Genomic DNA, 16,297 nt, shown 5'->3' on the forward strand with positions numbered 1-16,297 from the left:
CTGGCCCAGCGTGCGGGCCTGGGCTGTGCCTGCAGCACAGGGGTGGATGGGCATGGAGGCGAAGTCTGGGTATGAGCCGGGGGCAGGAGGAGGAAAGCTGTGCCTTGCACAGGACAGGCTCAGCACATGTTTGTTGGATTGACTTGAGGCTCTGTCTTATGACCAAATTGTGGGGGCTGGGGTGGGTTGGGACCAGAATTCAGTAAACTAAGCAATGCAGGCTTTAGAATGGAAAGATTTTAGCTAATCCTTCTGAGAAAACAAAAACGGATCTGCCCTAGGTGAGGCTGAGAGCCAGCCGGTAAGAGGATTGGCTGTGAGATGGGGGTATAAGTAGTTCTTGAAGGCTGGGGTGTGGGGAGTGTTTACTGGTTGTCAGGCACTGTGGTAAGTGCTTTACACACATTGTTTCATTTAATCTTCACAATGGCCCTATGAGGCAGGTGCTATACTTCTCCCCATTTTACAGGTAAGGAAATTGAGGTCCAGGGAAGTTAAGCAGTGGCTGGGAAAGGCTCAGCATGGCACTTGGCAGACCAGGGCTGGACAGGAGCTATGCCTCCAGATGGTAGGCCTGGGGCAGTGAAGAAGGGAGTGTGAGACCCTGTCTTGGGGAGTTAGGTTATGTGGCAGCCCCATGCACGTGCAACTCGGATTTAGCTGCCGGGTGTCCTTGCAGCATGCTGCAGCCTGGTCTGGTCTAGGTGGGATTCTGTGAAGCTCAGGAGCTTCCCCTGGTGTGGAGGAGCCCAGCAGCTCCATAGGGGTCCTGAGAGGCAGGGAAGCAGCAGGACCTTGTCCTGGCAGTTTTTACAGATGAGCTTTTCACTTTAAAAAGTATTAAGGCAGCCCTGGTCAGTGTGGCTCGGTCGGGCATCGTCACGTGCACCAAAAGGTTGTTGGTTTGATTCCTAGTCAGGGCACATGCTAGGGGGTGTGCAGGAGGCAGCTGATCAATGTTTCACTCTCTCCCTCTCTCTCCAAAACCACCACCACAAAACATATAAGACAGCCTTAGCAGTCTGGTGGGCCATCAGGTGGAGGAGTGGAAAATAAAATAGGAAGGGCCTTTGAGCAAAAGGGGACAGGAGTGAGCACAGGCCTAGGGAAGAGGCAGCTGGGGCTGTGCCAGCACTTCTCATGAGGGGGTGTGTCAAGGGTAGGTCAGCTGGAAGGCTGCTCCGACATCATCCAGTCTGTCCTCTCACGCAGCGGTGACACTGTCCATGGGAGAATACGTGTTCCCCACGCTGTTACATGGAGCAGGGGACTTAGAGCCTGCGTTAGTCAGGGAGTGTCCTGGAGGTGGTAGGGGAGGGTGCTTGCTGTGGGCCTGCTCTGCTATCAGCTATAGTGGCGCCATTTGAGTTGCCATAGGGGCATTGCCCCGAGCCTTTCTATGTTACTTTACTCGTCTGTAAAATGGGGATGATAGTGACATTGGTCTCAGGATTAAATGAGATAGTCCATGTGAGGTTGGAGTGCAGTGCCTGGCACATAGTAAGCACTCAGTAAACACCAGCTTATTGCCACCATCCTGGCAATCTTCAGAGAAAGAAAGAACAGCTCTGCCCTGGATGGCTTAGAACAGCGATTTTTTTTTTTTAATACATCAGAAAATAATCTTAGATTGTTATTCAGGAAAGAATCTCAGAGAGTGGCCAGAGTGTAGTTGGAATAAGCTGGGTCAATATCATTTTATTTTGGGAAAAGGAAGACAGTGCCGAATGTTGATGAGATGCAGTCTGTAGCCCAGTAGCTTGCGGGGCATGGGATACAGGACAGACATGGTTCCCCTCATCTGAGGTCGGCAGCCCCACAGAAGGGAAGCTAAGGCCACCTCCTTGTTTTACCGGTGGTGTATGTGAGGGCCTCCGTGAGACAGGCCGGGGATGGACGCTTTAAAGGACAGGAACCGTGAAACCACGGAGGGATTTATCAGGGCTGTGTTGTGCCTTACATTGGTTGGCCGGGGTCAACAGCGTGGAGAGGGCTGAACATGGGGTGGCCTGGAAGACAGACTGTCCATTGCAGAGCTGGCTGCCTGTTTAAAAGATTCCTTCCAGTTCTTGAGCACCCAGGAGGAGGGGACAGGAGCCAGGTTCCGCTACAGCCCTGGTGCCTGCTGGGCAGACCTGCGATGGGCTGCCAGCTCCCACTGCCTGGCTGGGTTGGAGGGTTCTGCCCATCTTTTGGGGCTTGGTAATGGTGGGAAGCAGGCTCTAGTGGCCCTGGGAGACCTGATACTGGCCATGCTTTCTAGGATCTTTATGGTCCTTGATCACCTTCGATACTGAAGCCAAACGAAGCTCCACTGTCATTCCCTTGTCTCCATGGAACCTTCAAGGAGGCAACCCCTTTGAGGGGCCCTGGCTCCAGCATCTATCCTATCGCAGGTGGCCCTAAGATAACGATAATACCTATGTTCATTGAGCACTTGTGCCGGGCAACATGCTGAGCATATTATCATGTAAATGTTATGAAAGTCCCCAGAGTAGTTCTGTTATTTATTCCGTGAAACTGATGGGTAAGTGGAGGCCCTGAGGAGGTTAAGTAACCTGCCCCAGGTCACATAGCTAGGAAGCCATTGGGCGGGGATGTGAATTGTGCCAGAGGTACCAATAGATGCCTCATAAGAGAAACTTTGGGGAACAGCTGCCCTGTCAGCCTCCCCTGTTCTGCCTTGCCCCTCTAGCTCCAGGAGCTTCTGAGCACTGAGCTAACAGGAGGGGCCTGCCCACCCCCAGCCCTGACGAAGTGGGCTCAGCCTCCAGGGGAACAGAGGCAGCCTTGTGGTAGAGCTCTCCCCACTCTGCCAACTCCCAGCGCCCCCCCTTCCTTGGCTGGTTCTGTTTTAACATTAACACCCAGAGCAGCACATTCCATTCTCTGGCACAACTGGGGGCTGGGGACTCTGGATTCCCCTGGCTGCTGCTCCCTTCAGGGCCCCAGTAGAGCCTGCTGTCTGGGTTGGGACACTGGGTCTCAGCCACACACATTCCAGGAGCAACCACCCCCCACGTTGTATTTCCCAAGGAGTGAACTTTAGCTAGGATTACAGCCGACTAAACAGTTGTGGGATGTGAGCTTCCTTTGTGGGACCCAGGAGGCTGAATGCTGACGGGGCTGAGAAGGGAATGGGGGTCATGGTGGGCTGCTCTGGGAGTCCCGAGAAAAGCCACAGTCTGAGGCTGGCTCCTCTGCTGCTGTCAGGGCTCTTGGAGTGGGATTGGAGCAGGGCTCCCAGTTACCTTCCTATGAAGCAGGGGTGGGGTGGGGTGGCAGAAGCCTGGCTGCCTGTATCCCTCTGGCCTGTCCTTGGCTCAAATCCTAGCACTACCACCATGTACAAGCTGTGTGGCCTTCAACAAATTTCTTAACCTCTCTGAGCCACCTTATTAAAATGGGATAATAATAGTACCTACCTCAAAGGGCTGTTGGGAAGCTCACATTAGAATGTTAAGATGCTTTAAGTAGTGCCTGCCACCCAGCATAGGCTTGACACTTACTGATTACTGGTATTATATGTCTCTCCCCTATATTGGGGATATTTTTCCTGAAGCAGAAGTCCAAATGTAGCTTCCACTCCCCTTCTGAAAGCGACAGTTCTGGCTTCTAGATAAGCTCTTCCTGTCTTTTCCCTGCCTTCCTATCTGTAGTGGTTTCTTAGTTGATTAATAAGTCAATTAGGGATTTTTTAAAAATATATTTTATTGATTTTTTACAGAGAGGAAGGGAGAGAGATAGAGAGTTAGAAACACCGTTGAGTGAGAAACATCGATCAGCTGCCTCCTGCACATCTCCCACTGGGAGATGTGCCCGCAACCCAGGTACATGCCCTTGACCGCAATCGAACCTGGGACCTTTCAGTCCGCAGGCCGACGCTCTATCCACTGAGCCAAACCGGTTTCGGCTCAATTAGGGATTTATTGAGCACATATCATGTGCAGGCCTGTGGTACAAAACTACCTACCATTTAATGAACATCTTCTAATGCTGGGCATTGTTTCCAGGTACTCTTTTCTTTAAATATATTTTTATTGATTTCAGAGAGGAAGGGAGAAGGAGAGAGATAGAAACATCAGTGATGAGAGGGAATCGTTGATCGACTGCCTCCTGTATGCCCCCCACTGGAAATCAAGCCCACAACCTGGGCATGTGCCCTGACCAGGAATTGAACCGTGATCTCCTGGTTCATAGGTCTATGATCAACCACTGAGCTACGCCGCTGGGCTCCAGGTACTTTTCATACAATTTTCCACTTAACACTCAGCTACCTTGTGAAATAGACATGATGACTCTATTTTACATCTGAGCCATGTTCTCAGTGTCACACAGCCACTAAGTCAAAGGATTGGACACCAGAACTGGGCTTTGCTACCTCTTCTCACCTGATTCTGAGTGTTTAGCCCCACCCTTCCTATTCTCTCTCAGAACTCCGAGTGTGCCCAGCTGAAACACTTGACTTCTCTGCTCTCTTGCAACTGCAGGGCCATGTGACTTCTGGCTGGTGAGCTAGAAGTGGAAATCTACCATGTGGGATGTGTTGGGAAATTACCGTTTCCCTGATCAAAAAGGCCAGAGACAGCTGACACGCTGCTTTTGCTATTAGCACTTCCCCACCTTGCTGCCCGAGTGTGGCCAAGAAGTTGGGAGGAGGCACCATTTTGTAACCGTGAGCACAAAAGCCACCCTTGGGCAGAACAGGAAGACAGACTAGTCTGGGACATGGACCCTTCCCTGCTCGTCTCCAGAGCTCTAGTGTGCAGAAGCCCCGTTTCTTGGCCTTGCTGTTCCACACAGTCAGATGCAGCTCTTCATGGTACACAGCCCAGATGCTTGCTGGCGCACCAGCTGACTCCAGACCGGCCAGGAGGGAGCCACCAGGAGGGAGCGTTGTGCCTGAGGAAATGAAGGGTGGGCTCCAGGGCCTCCCTGGTCTCTGGGAGGATCTTTCTTACTGCCAGGGGACAGAACTGGCGCGTAGAGCAGGCCTGACCCCTTTGTGGGGGTTGGGTGAGAAGGGCTTTGCTGGGCTGGGCTAAGGGAGCTCTCCCCGCCTGCTCCCTCATGGCTGCCAGCACCTGACAGAGGTCAGTATTGTGCTCCAGCCAGAAGAGGCCCAGTGCTGTAGGTTCAGTGGAAAAATCATCCCTGGTCCTGGTTGACCATGGAAGTGTCCGTAAACATTTGGTCAGGGTAGGAGGCTGGGAGACAAGGGGCGGATTCAGGGAGCCAGGTGGGCCGGCGGGGCTGGGGCGAGGGCGGGTGGCGGTGGCTTCCTCGGAGGTGAGGAGAGACAAGCGGCCTCTGCTGCTCCTGACCTGCGGGGAGGCCACCTGACGGCCGGAGCTGATTTATGGGCAGGCTGTCAGACCACCTGTTAGCTCGCACTGTGCACAGCAGAAGGTGGGCCCTCCGGCCTCCTCAGGTCTCTGAGAGCCGAGGGAGCCAAGGTTGGTCTCATCTTGGGAGAACATGGCTCATTGTCTTGGAGGAGCAGCGGGCCGTGACTGGGTTCGGCATTCCAGCTGTACCTTCACTGGTGAGGGGAGCCCCTCTGGGGGTGTCCCCCGCTCCCTGCTCTGGGCACATCTGCCCTGCCCCTCAGTCTCTGCTGGTGGATGCTCCCAGCAGAGGTGGGCACCACCTCTTCCAAATGCTGGACATTTGACTGGCAATAGCCTGTTGCCTCCACTTCAAGGCTTGCCCCCTCCCTGCCCCTCAGGGAGCAGCCTCCGTCTGCACCGGGCTCACTGAAGAAGCCTTCGGGCATCCTAGCTGGTCCCCTCCATGCATGCAGGCCCAGTGCCCTCCTCCTGCCTCAGCTGTGGGCTTATCTGGATACCCAGATGGAGGGTCTCACCTGGGCTGCACACCACCCCAGCGAGCATGGAGGAATGCTGATTTCTGAACAGCCTCCAGAGATTTGGAAATAATTGCTTTAGAGCGAGGTCCAGTGTTTCGTGGAAGTGGGGCCTGAGCGTCTACTTCATGCTGATGCTCTGGTCCAGGGACCACACTGAGAGACCACCATTCTGCACCCTCATCTCCACGTCAGGGCCAGTGTGCAGTGGTGTCTGTGTGCAGAGAGTGTAGGAGCAGCACGTGCAGGCCTCTGGCTCCTCCAAGTAGCTCCGTGGCCCAGCCTCTTGGCTCCTCGGAGCAGGCATTGCCCGAGGGAGGGAGACTGTTCAGGACTGTGGGAGCCTTCTGACCGTAGGAGGAGGCTGGGGAACTTAGCTGACCTCAGAGACAAAAGATGGCCAGCTCCGTCCCCCATTGGTGGGGATGATTGGGGTGACCCTTGTGTGTGCTCTTGGGGGATCCTGCACAAGCATGGACATTGCTCTTAGGCATTCTGAGTATGTCTGTGGACAGGCCGTGGGCTATGACAAGGGCCTCTTTCTAAAAGTCCTTTCTGAACCTCCCTCTCCCTAGCTCTGGGGAACCGCCTGACAGAGAAACCACCTGGTCAAAACCAACTGTTGTTTTCTTTGATTTAATTAAAAATAAAAAAACAACAACCATTAAACACCAAACCCTACCTGCATCAGTCTACCTGTGGCCTCACAGCAGTAGCAATAAGTTACTCGTCAAGATAAAGGGGACATGCAGGGGCTGAGGAATGAACCCCAAGAAGCGAGCTTATGGGAGGGGATCTAGGCAGGGCTTCTCTCCAGTCTAGGGGGAAGGGACTTGGCAGAGATGAGGACAGTAGGGAGGTGTGGCTGGAGGGCACTGTGACCCTAGTGCCTTTGGGGGCTACGAGAGGACACATGGAGGGGCAGTGAGGGTGGAGAACTTCCTCCAAGTAGTTCAGCCTCATATCCAGACTCCCCTCTCCAAAGCAGAGGGGAGCTGCACCATGGTCCCCTACAGAAACCGCCTCGGCTGCGCATAGCCCCTCTACCCTTCCCTCCGTCTCTCCTCCCTGCCTACTTTTTGAGACCCCGGGGGGTTTCCCCTCAAAAGAAAAAGACTTATGTTTAAGAGAGGAAGCTCCCAGATACCCCAAAAGCCCTCAGTCAAGGACAGCTTGGGCTCCATGCCCATCCCTCAGGGCCTGTGCTGGCACTCGGGGCAGGAGGTGACAGTGTGCCCCAGGGCAGGGACGGGGCAAGGCACCGCTGCGAGGGCCCCTTCAGTGGGGCTCAGCAGCCCCGTAGAAGAAGGGGTAGTAGAGGGAGCAGGGGTAGGAGAACATGAATTTGACAGCGAACTTCATCTCCTTATTCTTCTTGTCCCAGCGGTAGACGGCCATGAGCAGCAGCTGTCCGTCCACCTTGCGGCCCATGACCAGGAAGCTGCCGGCCAGGCTGTCCAGTTGTGGGCAGGGGCAGCCCGCACCATTCTTCATGTGCAGGACCAGCCGCTTGGTGTCCTTGCGCTTCAGGGGGCCCGGCTTGAGCAGCTTCTTCTTTTTCTGCGCTCCGATCAGCTTCCGGTCCCCGTTCTCTATCTTGATCTCCTTGATGCGCATTTTGACCACTGTGTATGGGAGTGGACAGAGGACAGCATGAGAATGGTCAGGTTTGCTCAGGATGCTGGTGGCCCCACTGCTGGTGCTCGTGCCTGAGGCTTCAGGGTGGAGCAGTACACACACATTTTCATGTTTGTGTTGGACTTTCACGGACATTACCACATTGAATCCTGGAGGTGTGGGTAGTAGGGAGAAATAAGATTTGCAGAGGTTGTAAGCTGCCCTGATTCTAGCCCAGCCGTGGGCAAACTACGGCCTGCGGGCAGGATCTGGCCCGTTTGAAATGAATAAAACTAAAAAAAAAAAGACCGTACCCTTTATGTAATGATGTTTACTTTGAATTTATATTAGTTCACACAAACACTCCATCCATGCTTTTGTTCCGGCCCTCCGGTCCAGTTTAAGAACCCATTGTGGCCCTCGAGTCAAAAAGTTTGCCCACCCCTGGTCTAGAGCCTGGATCGAGGGAGGTCTGGTCGACCCAGAACCCACACCTTTTCCAATACGAAGTGCACAGTGAGCTCTCGCTGGGGCGCGGGGTTGGGCTGTCCAGGGAGGGCAATATTGGAGGTGTGGCGACCAATTGGAGGGCTTGGTGGGGAGGGGTCCTTGAGATGGAGGGAGGCTGGACTTCATGTTCTCTGGGGATGTTTCTGAATGGGATCTCTGGTTCTGTGTGTGTGTGTGTGTGTGTGTGTGTGTGTGTGTGTGTGGTGTGGAGTGTATGTGGTGGGTATGAGTCAGTGTGTGTGTGTTTGAGTCCACATGGCGTGAATGTGGGCTGCTAAGTGTTTGACATTGGCTCTGGGGAGGGGCCTGTCCTGTATCCTTCGCCGGTTTCCGTGGGGTAAATACCCCTCTATGATGCACCGCATCGCTGAGTACAAGGCTGGGACGTGTGGCACACAACCAGCTCTCGCTGGTGTGAACACACCACTGTAACCTGCGTGAGACTGTGTAGTGTGTGTGGGAGTGTGTGTGTGTGGTGCTGTGTGCTTTGTGTATATGAGAGTCGGGTGTGGTGTGTGGGAATGTGAGAGGGGCCGGCGCTGGAGGGATGTGGTAGAAGAAGAGGTGGTCAGAGAGTGTCCAGGGCACTCCAAGGTGACCACAGAGAGCCTAACAGTTGGGAATAGGGAGTCCTGAGCTTGGGGAGGGGTCACTTGGGCTAGTCTCCCTCCCTTCTTCAGGCCTCTGGGCCCCATCTCTGAGCACCCAGGGAGAAGCCAGAGAACTACTTTTCCACCCAGGGAAGGAAATTGTTACAAAACCTCTTCGCTTCTCTTCCTCCCTCTTCCTCACCTCCTCATTTTCTCTCTTGAACACACACACCTACCTTGTGATAGAATAGTGATATTCTCTTTCCAAACAGACTAGCAACGTGAGACCTGCTGACATAAGGATTTCATTCCTCCCCCCACCCCCGCCCCCACCTCTCTCTCTCTCATGGACAGGGAGGCCAAGACATAAAACAGGAGCCGACTTGGCAAAGATCACAAGCCGGACTGTGTGGTCCATGCAGGAGCCAGGGCCTGACTGGACTTGACTCAGCTGCCCAGTAGTGGGCAGGCTCCAGGATGAAGCTGTGGGGCAGGCGACCACAGCGCCCCTGGCCAGAGTACATCGGGTCCTCAGAAGAGGACCCCAGGGACAAGGGGGCTGCACTTCTGTTCCGGAGCCCATTCCTCCCACCTGCTGCCCCCGTCCATCTCAGGGCTAAGCCTGCTCCCCACACAGAGAACCCAGCCCTGGAGGCCCCTCTGTGGATGGTGCCAAGCGAGGGCTGCAGGAGCCCTGGCCAGAGATGGCTTCTGGGGCCTGAGGACCATGGCTGGAAGCCCCCGAGATGATACTAAAAAAGGGGCATTTCTCTGGGGAGAGGGTTCATGGTTATCATCAGTCTAAACGGGGTCCATAAGGCAAAAAACTTAGGGTTCACAGTGATGGGCGTGGACACGTGTTCATATTTGTGCATGTCGAGGAGGAGGGGCTGGGGTGGCTGCGTGGGCTCCACACTCACCGAAGTCACTGGAGCACATCTGCTCCATGAGGCCGTCCGCGTTGTGCTCCATCTCACACTGGGCGCAGATCTTGGTCACTGAAGAGAGAAGCAAGGGTGGGTTCGAGCGAGGCTGGTGTGGGGACCAGAGTCCAAAGAGCCACTTAGGGTGCAGGCTTGCCCACGGACGAGCCACCTCCCCACCCAGCCTCCATTTCTTCCCAGGAAATGGGATGGTAGCAGTGAGAACACCACCTGCTCACTGAGTAGTTGTGAGCGGGAGCGAGACAGGTTGTGCAGGGACAAAACTGCCCAGGTGGGCATGACTGCCCATGACCCTGGCAGCTGCAGCTGTTTCATTTAATCCTCAGAAGTGGGTGTTTCTTTACTTTAAAGACAAGGAAACTGAGGCTCAGAGTGGCTACCCAAGTCTGCAAAGATGTGAGGACCGAGCTTAGGACTCAGGGTTTGTGGCTCCCAGGCTAGAGCTGGGGTGAGGGGTGTTCATGGGGGTCTTCCTAGGAACACAGGGTCCAGGCGTGTGGGTAGACAAGTGTCTCTGGCAGGACGAGGACTGTGAAGAGGAGCACCTACCCCTTAGCACTGCCATGATTTCTGACTTTTCAAAGGGAGCCAAAAGTCTTAATTTTTATATAAAATAATGAGTTTTATCTGTTACACTCAGGCTGCTGTTCCTGAGGCCACTGCACAGCAGCTGGCCTCTGTTCCCCTATGTCTCTGTCTCCAGGTGGGCCCCCCAACATGGGGGTAAGAGGGGCTCAGACAGGGCAGAGTGCAGGGGAGGGCCAGGTGGGATTCCCTGGCTTCCAGACTAAATGGTTGGCTCCCAGCTGGGGACTAAGCCGTCTCTCCTGGAGCTGCCCCCTTCTCCCCTGCCTCCCTGTCCCATTCTCAACCCGAGGAGGGGGCTCAGTCACTGGGCCCCCACCCAGCCGTGACTCCCAGGAGAGGGCCTGATGTGTAGGGCGTGGGGCTTGGCTGGTGAGGTTAGCCCTGGGGTGGGTAGGGCACGCTGAGGTACATTGTTTTTTGGGGCCAGGTTGATAGGAAGGAGAGCTGTGCTGCCCTTGGGGAAGTCCCAGTGTCGGGGTCCCAGGCTCTCAGGTTAACAGCAGAGGCAAAGCTTTCCTGCTCACTGCCCGTGTTTATCCTCTTGTCTGGTGCCAGCTCGGGGTTACTCTGGAAGGAGTTGGGCAGACGGGGGAGCGTGAAGGGGGTGCACAGTGAAGGGGAGGCGGAGGCCAGGGAGGTATTAGGGGTAATGGGATGTGGGAGGCCACACCTAGGATGCCAGAGGTTTCAGGACCCTGGGTCTCTTTCTGTTTTACAGATGGGGAAACTGATGCTGAAGGGGCAGAGCCTGACTATCTGCTCTTTCTTCTGCACTGAGCCTTGCCCAAGGTCTCGCAGCCCGGGGGCTGAGGAAGAGAGTGGGGAAAGTTAGGGAGAGAAAATGGGGAGATGGAATCAGCCCCGGTGTGCACTAGTCCCCAGTCTTTCACTACATCCCTCCCCTTAGCCCTCCTCCCTCCCAAGTTCCCCAAACTGGGTGGGAATCCTTGTCTGGATGCCTTGGAGTCCAGGTTTGTGGAGGAGGTAAAAGGCATGGTTTATCCCCCAACATTCTTGCCTGAGAGAGGCAATAAGGCATTTATCAGGATGCCCTAGGATGAGGGGACTGAATTGGGGTCACCCCAGGGGTTCCATCTTTTGGGAAGGTGGGTGCTGGGAGAGAAGCCTGGAGGGTTTTCAGGCAGCTGAGGTGGGGAGAACCAGTGGGAAGGTCCAGAGCCGCGGGGAGGCTCTGCTTTGGCAGTCCACGCGTTGGTGGGAAGGCGGAATCCCGGCTGTGGGAGACAATCCCCGGGGTGCTCAAGGCTAAGCGAATAGGTGTGTGTGTGTGTGTGTGTGTGTGTGTGTGTGTGTGTGTGTAGAGGGGTTGACACCTGTGGGGGGCTCGCAGAGCTGTGCTAAGGGGATGGGAGAGCGGCATCTGTCCGGGGCCCAGCTCTGGGGCACCCAGGGCCATCAGAGCGCGCGGGGGCGGCGGGGGGCGGCGCTACCTGGAGGCGCGGTGGCGGGCAGGTGCCCGAACTGCACAGCGATGCAGAGGTCGTTGTCCAGGGGGAACTTGTGGCAGTGCAGCATCTCGGGCCAGGGGAAGCCGTAGGCCTCCATGAGCGGCGCGCAGCCGGCGCGCACGGCCTCGCACAGCGAGCGGCACGGGTAGATGGGCTGGTCCAGGCAGACGGGCGCGAAGAGCGAGCAGAGGAAGACCTGCGTGTCCGAGTGGCAGCGCTTGGCCAGCAGCGGCAGCCAGCTGCTCGCCTGCTGCTTCACCTCGGCCAGGCTCTCGTGCTCCAGCAGGTTGGGCAGCCGCATGCGCTTGTAGCCCACGGTGTGGCAGAGCGGCAGGTCCGCGGGGATGTCGAGGCACTTCGGGGGCTTGGAGTACGAGCGCCCGTGCAGCGGCTCCGTCTGCCAGCCGTAGTAGTCGTACTCCTGCCCGCGCGCCGGCGCCCAGCGCAGCGCCCCCAGCAGCAGCGCCATCGCCGCGGCCCGCGCGCCCCCCGCCGCCGCCCGCATGGCTGCGCGGTCCCCGCCGCTCGATGCGCGGCGCCCCCAGCTGCCCCGTGTGCTCCTGCCACCACGTTCCCCTCCAGACACGGCAGCCGGAGTCGTCGGAGTGGGTGGCCGTTTTCGCTCCCCGCCCGAGCGCACCAAGTGGGATCCTGGCGCCTCCCACCTCGGGGCTCCAGCCCGGGCCTCGACGCGCGCCCCAGCCAATCTCAGGCCTTCGGTCCCCACCCCAAGGCGGCAGGGAGGCAGGGTGGAGCCCCATCGGCCCCTCCCACCCGCTCCGGCGCCTCCTGCCCAGAGCCCGCTCCTGCGCCCCTCTGCGGATCACCGGCTCGCCCCACGCCTCTTCTTGAGGCTCCCTCACTTCTCTCGACATTTTCCTCGCCCCTCGCCCCTCGCCCTCGTCCTTCCTCCTTATCACTCTTTGACTCAGCCTCTCCTGTTCCTTTTCTCACTCACTCGGCTTGCTTATCTCTCCGTCTGGGCCTTTCCCCCTCCACTCTGTTTTCTCTTCCCGACACCTCCGATCTCCCTTCTCCCAGCAGGAGGCTCCTGCCTGCCCACACCCTCCAGGTTCAGGCGGTCAGTTCTTGCCCTCTCGGTCCGCCAGCATTTTTTGAGCTCCTGCTTGGTGCTGGGCACCGGGCTGGCTGCTGGAGAGTCAGAGGTGGATGTGACCCAAAACCCATCTCCAGGAGCATCATAACCTAGTGGAGGCGAAGACTATACCATAACTACTATTTAGTGAGTTCTTCCTCAGCGCCAAAGACACTGCACAGCACGTCACACCCTTATCAGCTACTATTTCTAATGATAGCCAGTACTGACGGGATCACTGCGGGCCAAGTCTGTTCTAAGCAGAGTGCATACATTACCTCATTTAATTTACCCAGCAACCGCTCTCAGGTGGGTAGGAACTATTAGTAATCCCACTTTACAGATACAGGCACTGAATGGGGTTAAGAGAGGTTAAGTAAGCATCGGTGTGGGGATTTGAACCAGAGTCAGAGCCCAGATATAACCGGAGGTCTGGCTTCTGAGTCTGAAGGCTTAATGGCTATGGAGGGCTAAGAGAGGGGACGTAACTGGTCCTTGGTGACATAGCTAATCGGTGAAGGGTCCTGGATTCGAGTCCAGGTGTTGGACTCCAAGGGCCAGGACTTAACCACTCTGCCCTAAGATAAATCCCGCGCCAGGCGAGGAAACAGTGGGAGAATGTGCTTCCTCCGGGAGCTGGGAGGGGGAAGGAATTGAGGAGGCTGTCCAGGGAGGCCTCAGAGAGGAGGCAACCTCATGAGCCTAAGTTTGGGGTCTTCTCCTTCTGTTTGGGTCCTGCCTTTCATTGGCTTTCCTGTGGGAGTTTTGGAGGAGAGGCTTGTGGGTGGGATGGCTTGGACTTGACCTCCCAGCCTTTGCTGGGGAGGGTACGCTGGGAGGTATCTTATAGGAGGGCTTGGGTGCTCTGGGGGCTGCCTCCGCTGGGAGGTGGGAGTGCTGGGGCGTTTGCCCCCCTCCACACCTGCTCTTATCCGCCCGGCCCCAGCCTCCCAGTCCTCCTGAATGTTCCCAAGCCTCCTGGCTTCCCATGGGTCTGTTCTCGCAGCGGTAGTTGAGAGAGACAAAGGACCACGCCTCTTAATATTCACCACACACAGAGCACCTATACACAAAAGGGATACAGAAATGCAAAAGACATAGGCTCCGCTTCCTCTGGTCTAGTTGTGAGAAGAAGACTTAAGGCAGAGGAGGCAGAAGAAAATGCAGCAGACAGAACCCGGGGTGGCACAGACTCTCTTTTGATGACCAGGATGACTCGGTTGGGTCCAGGTAGAACAAGCTGAGGGTATTTTCTCCCCCTATTCCCTTTCCCAATTCCCAGCAGGAATAGGTTCTGTGGATGACCCACAGGAGGTGAAGGACTGGCCCCTGCAGGGTCAGATAACACAGTGTAGTAATGGTGCAAGAGTCCGAACTGCAGACAGAAAAAGTCGGGTTCAAATCCAAGTGCATACTCACTGAGTGACCTTGGGCAAGTACCTCGCCATTCGGACTCTCCATTTCCTTGTTTGTAAGCTGGGACCTCCTCCGCAGTTACGTGAGAGGCAAACAAAAGGATGCATGGAAAGAAAGACCCCTACACAGTGCCAGCACATAATAGGCACCTAGGCATGTCAGATCTCCAAGGGATGGATGTGTAATTATAGGGTTAAATTCGGGGTGTGTTCTGAAAGCTCCCCCAGACACCTTGGCCCTGGCTCTGGTTTGGGATTCTGCTCTCTGCACTCCAGGTCACCCCCAAACCCCCCTCGGGCTGGCCCAGGCTCGTATGGCCCTGGGCACTGGGTGGGGGGGCATGCTGGAGCTCCCCAGGTGGTTGTACAAGGTGCAGGCTCCTTGGGCAGCTGGTCATCTTGGAGTTCCAGTGCCTGGTCTGGACTGAGGGAGGCATTGTTCCTGCTGCTGGTTTTGTAAGAACTGCAGATGGTCCGAGAGCAGAGTTGAGTCTGTACCTGGCAGCTCCAGGGGCTCTGAGGGCCAGAGGGGCCAGGCTGGACTCTGCCTTGGGGACCCTTGAGGCTTCCGGACATGGAATCCATGATGAGATCCAGGAGGGGAGCTCTTCACAAGAATGGTGCCAGGTGGTGGCTGTGCCCTGGGGCGGTCACTCAGGGACGCTCTCCCTCTGAGGCCCCGCCATTTGGCTATCCGGGCTGTGCAGCCCGAGAAGGCAGGAGGCTGACTGCAATGCGGTGCCCCTTCCCGATGAAGCTGTTCCGGGGCCTAGGCAGCTGGGTGAAACACCTGGCGTGCTGGGCATCTATCTGTCCGTCTTGGAGTGTCGGCAGTCTGTCCAGGCCCACATTTCCCCCAGCTGATAGAGGGCATAGTTTGTTTAGAAGAATGTTTATTCATGGTCTGTTGTGAGCAAAGTCCTATATAGATACCTTGTAGATCCAACTTGGTTAATTATGTTATCAACTCCTCCAGTTTTCTACTTTTTTATTGCCTACTTCCGTGGTTCTCCGAGTGTAATCAGGATTCTTCTGAGCGTCCCCAAGTCCCTTTCAGGGAGTCTGCAAGGTTAAAATAGTACACAATTCCAAGATCCACTCAAAGTACAAGATAGACCGATAGAGTTTAAGTTAACAGTAAGAAAAGTTCATTGATATGGATTCAGATTCTACATTACAACCAACATTTAAGGAACTGCCACATACCATTTTTTGGTAGTATTAAAGAAGAATATCCACAATATCCGAGAGTCAATTAAAATACTCTCCTTTCCAACTACGTTTCTGTGTGAGGCCAAATTTTCTTCATATAGTTCAACCAAAACAGTATCTCACAACATACCGAGTGCAGAAGGAGATTTGAGAACCCGTTTTCTGTTAATCCACACATGAGAGAGATTTGCAAAAATGTGAAGCAAAGCCACTCTTCTCACTAATTTTTTTGTCTTGTAAACTGTAATTAGCTTTCACAAAATTTATGTTAGCATATAATGGGTTTATTATTGTCATTTAAAACAAATTAAATAAATGAAAATTTTTCTCAGTTTTAATTTTAAACATGGCAATTATTGATAGGTGTAAACCCATATAACCAAAAGCTCTTTAATCTAAAAACTTCCATAATTTTTAAGAGTGTAAAGGGGTCCTGAGACCAAAACGTTTAAGAATTGTTGGTTTATTTATTCTGTTCACTTCTGATAGAGGTGTATTAAATCTACTTTGATGATGAGTTTGTTAATTTTTCCCCTTTCCCTTTTGAATTAGTTTTATTTTGAGGTGATGTTGTCAGGAGCATAAAGTTTCATGATTATATGTTCTGGTTGGATTGTAATTTCCATCTGTATGAAATAGCCTTCTTTGTTTTGTTTAAGGCTTTAGTCTTGGGAATAATAATGCTACAAACCAACATGTAACTAGAATGCGCTGTGGGCAGGCATAGAGTGAAAGTCTCCATCCCTGTCCGCGTGGAGAGCATGAACACACCGAGGCAGCGTAGTGTAGCAGGAAGAGGCTGGGCTCAGCGTCGGACATACTGGTGGTGAATGGCGACCACTTCTTAGCAGTGTGTCCTTGGACATGTGTCTGTTGGACTTTGAACATTACTTTCTTCATCTGTAAAATGGGGTTAATAACACTTATTTACTTGGTGATAGTGAAAACTTACTGAGATAAGGGGTGAGAGGAGCGCTCAGCGGAGTCCTT

General features: G+C 54.7%; 1 protein-coding gene and 1 long non-coding RNA gene across 2 annotated transcripts in view; both read right to left on the bottom strand.

Annotated features, from left to right (window-relative positions):
* LOC132214212 (uncharacterized) overlaps positions 1-16,297 on the bottom strand; it is a 377,066-nt gene that overhangs the window by 63,166 nt on the left and 297,603 nt on the right. The gene's annotated exons all lie outside the window — the stretch shown is intronic.
* SFRP5 (secreted frizzled related protein 5) lies at positions 6,487-12,196 on the bottom strand. Its single transcript, XM_059660993.1, has 3 exons — positions 11,567-12,196; positions 9,504-9,581; positions 6,487-7,491 (listed from the first exon to the last, which is right to left on the bottom strand). Exons 1-3 carry the CDS (start codon positions 12,087-12,089, stop codon positions 7,145-7,147), a joined length of 948 nt encoding a protein of 315 aa, XP_059516976.1. The 5' UTR covers positions 12,090-12,196; the 3' UTR covers positions 6,487-7,144.

This window comes from Myotis daubentonii, chromosome 13, assembly GCF_963259705.1.
Source record: "Myotis daubentonii chromosome 13, mMyoDau2.1, whole genome shotgun sequence".
NCBI classification, from domain to species: domain Eukaryota; kingdom Metazoa; phylum Chordata; class Mammalia; order Chiroptera; family Vespertilionidae; genus Myotis; species Myotis daubentonii.

Excerpts from the sequence above, each read along its gene's own strand:
- SFRP5 (XM_059660993.1), bottom strand. The coding sequence starts at position 12,089 with ATGCGGGCGGCGGCGGGGGGCGCGCGGGCCGCGGCGATGGCGCTGCTG. Across the intron at positions 9,582-11,566 it reads GCCCGCCACCGCGCCTCCAG|TGACCAAGATCTGCGCCCAG; the intron begins GTAGCGCCGCCC and ends TTCTCTCTTCAG. Across the intron at positions 7,492-9,503 it reads GATGTGCTCCAGTGACTTCG|TGGTCAAAATGCGCATCAAG; the intron begins GTGAGTGTGGAG and ends TCCCATACACAG.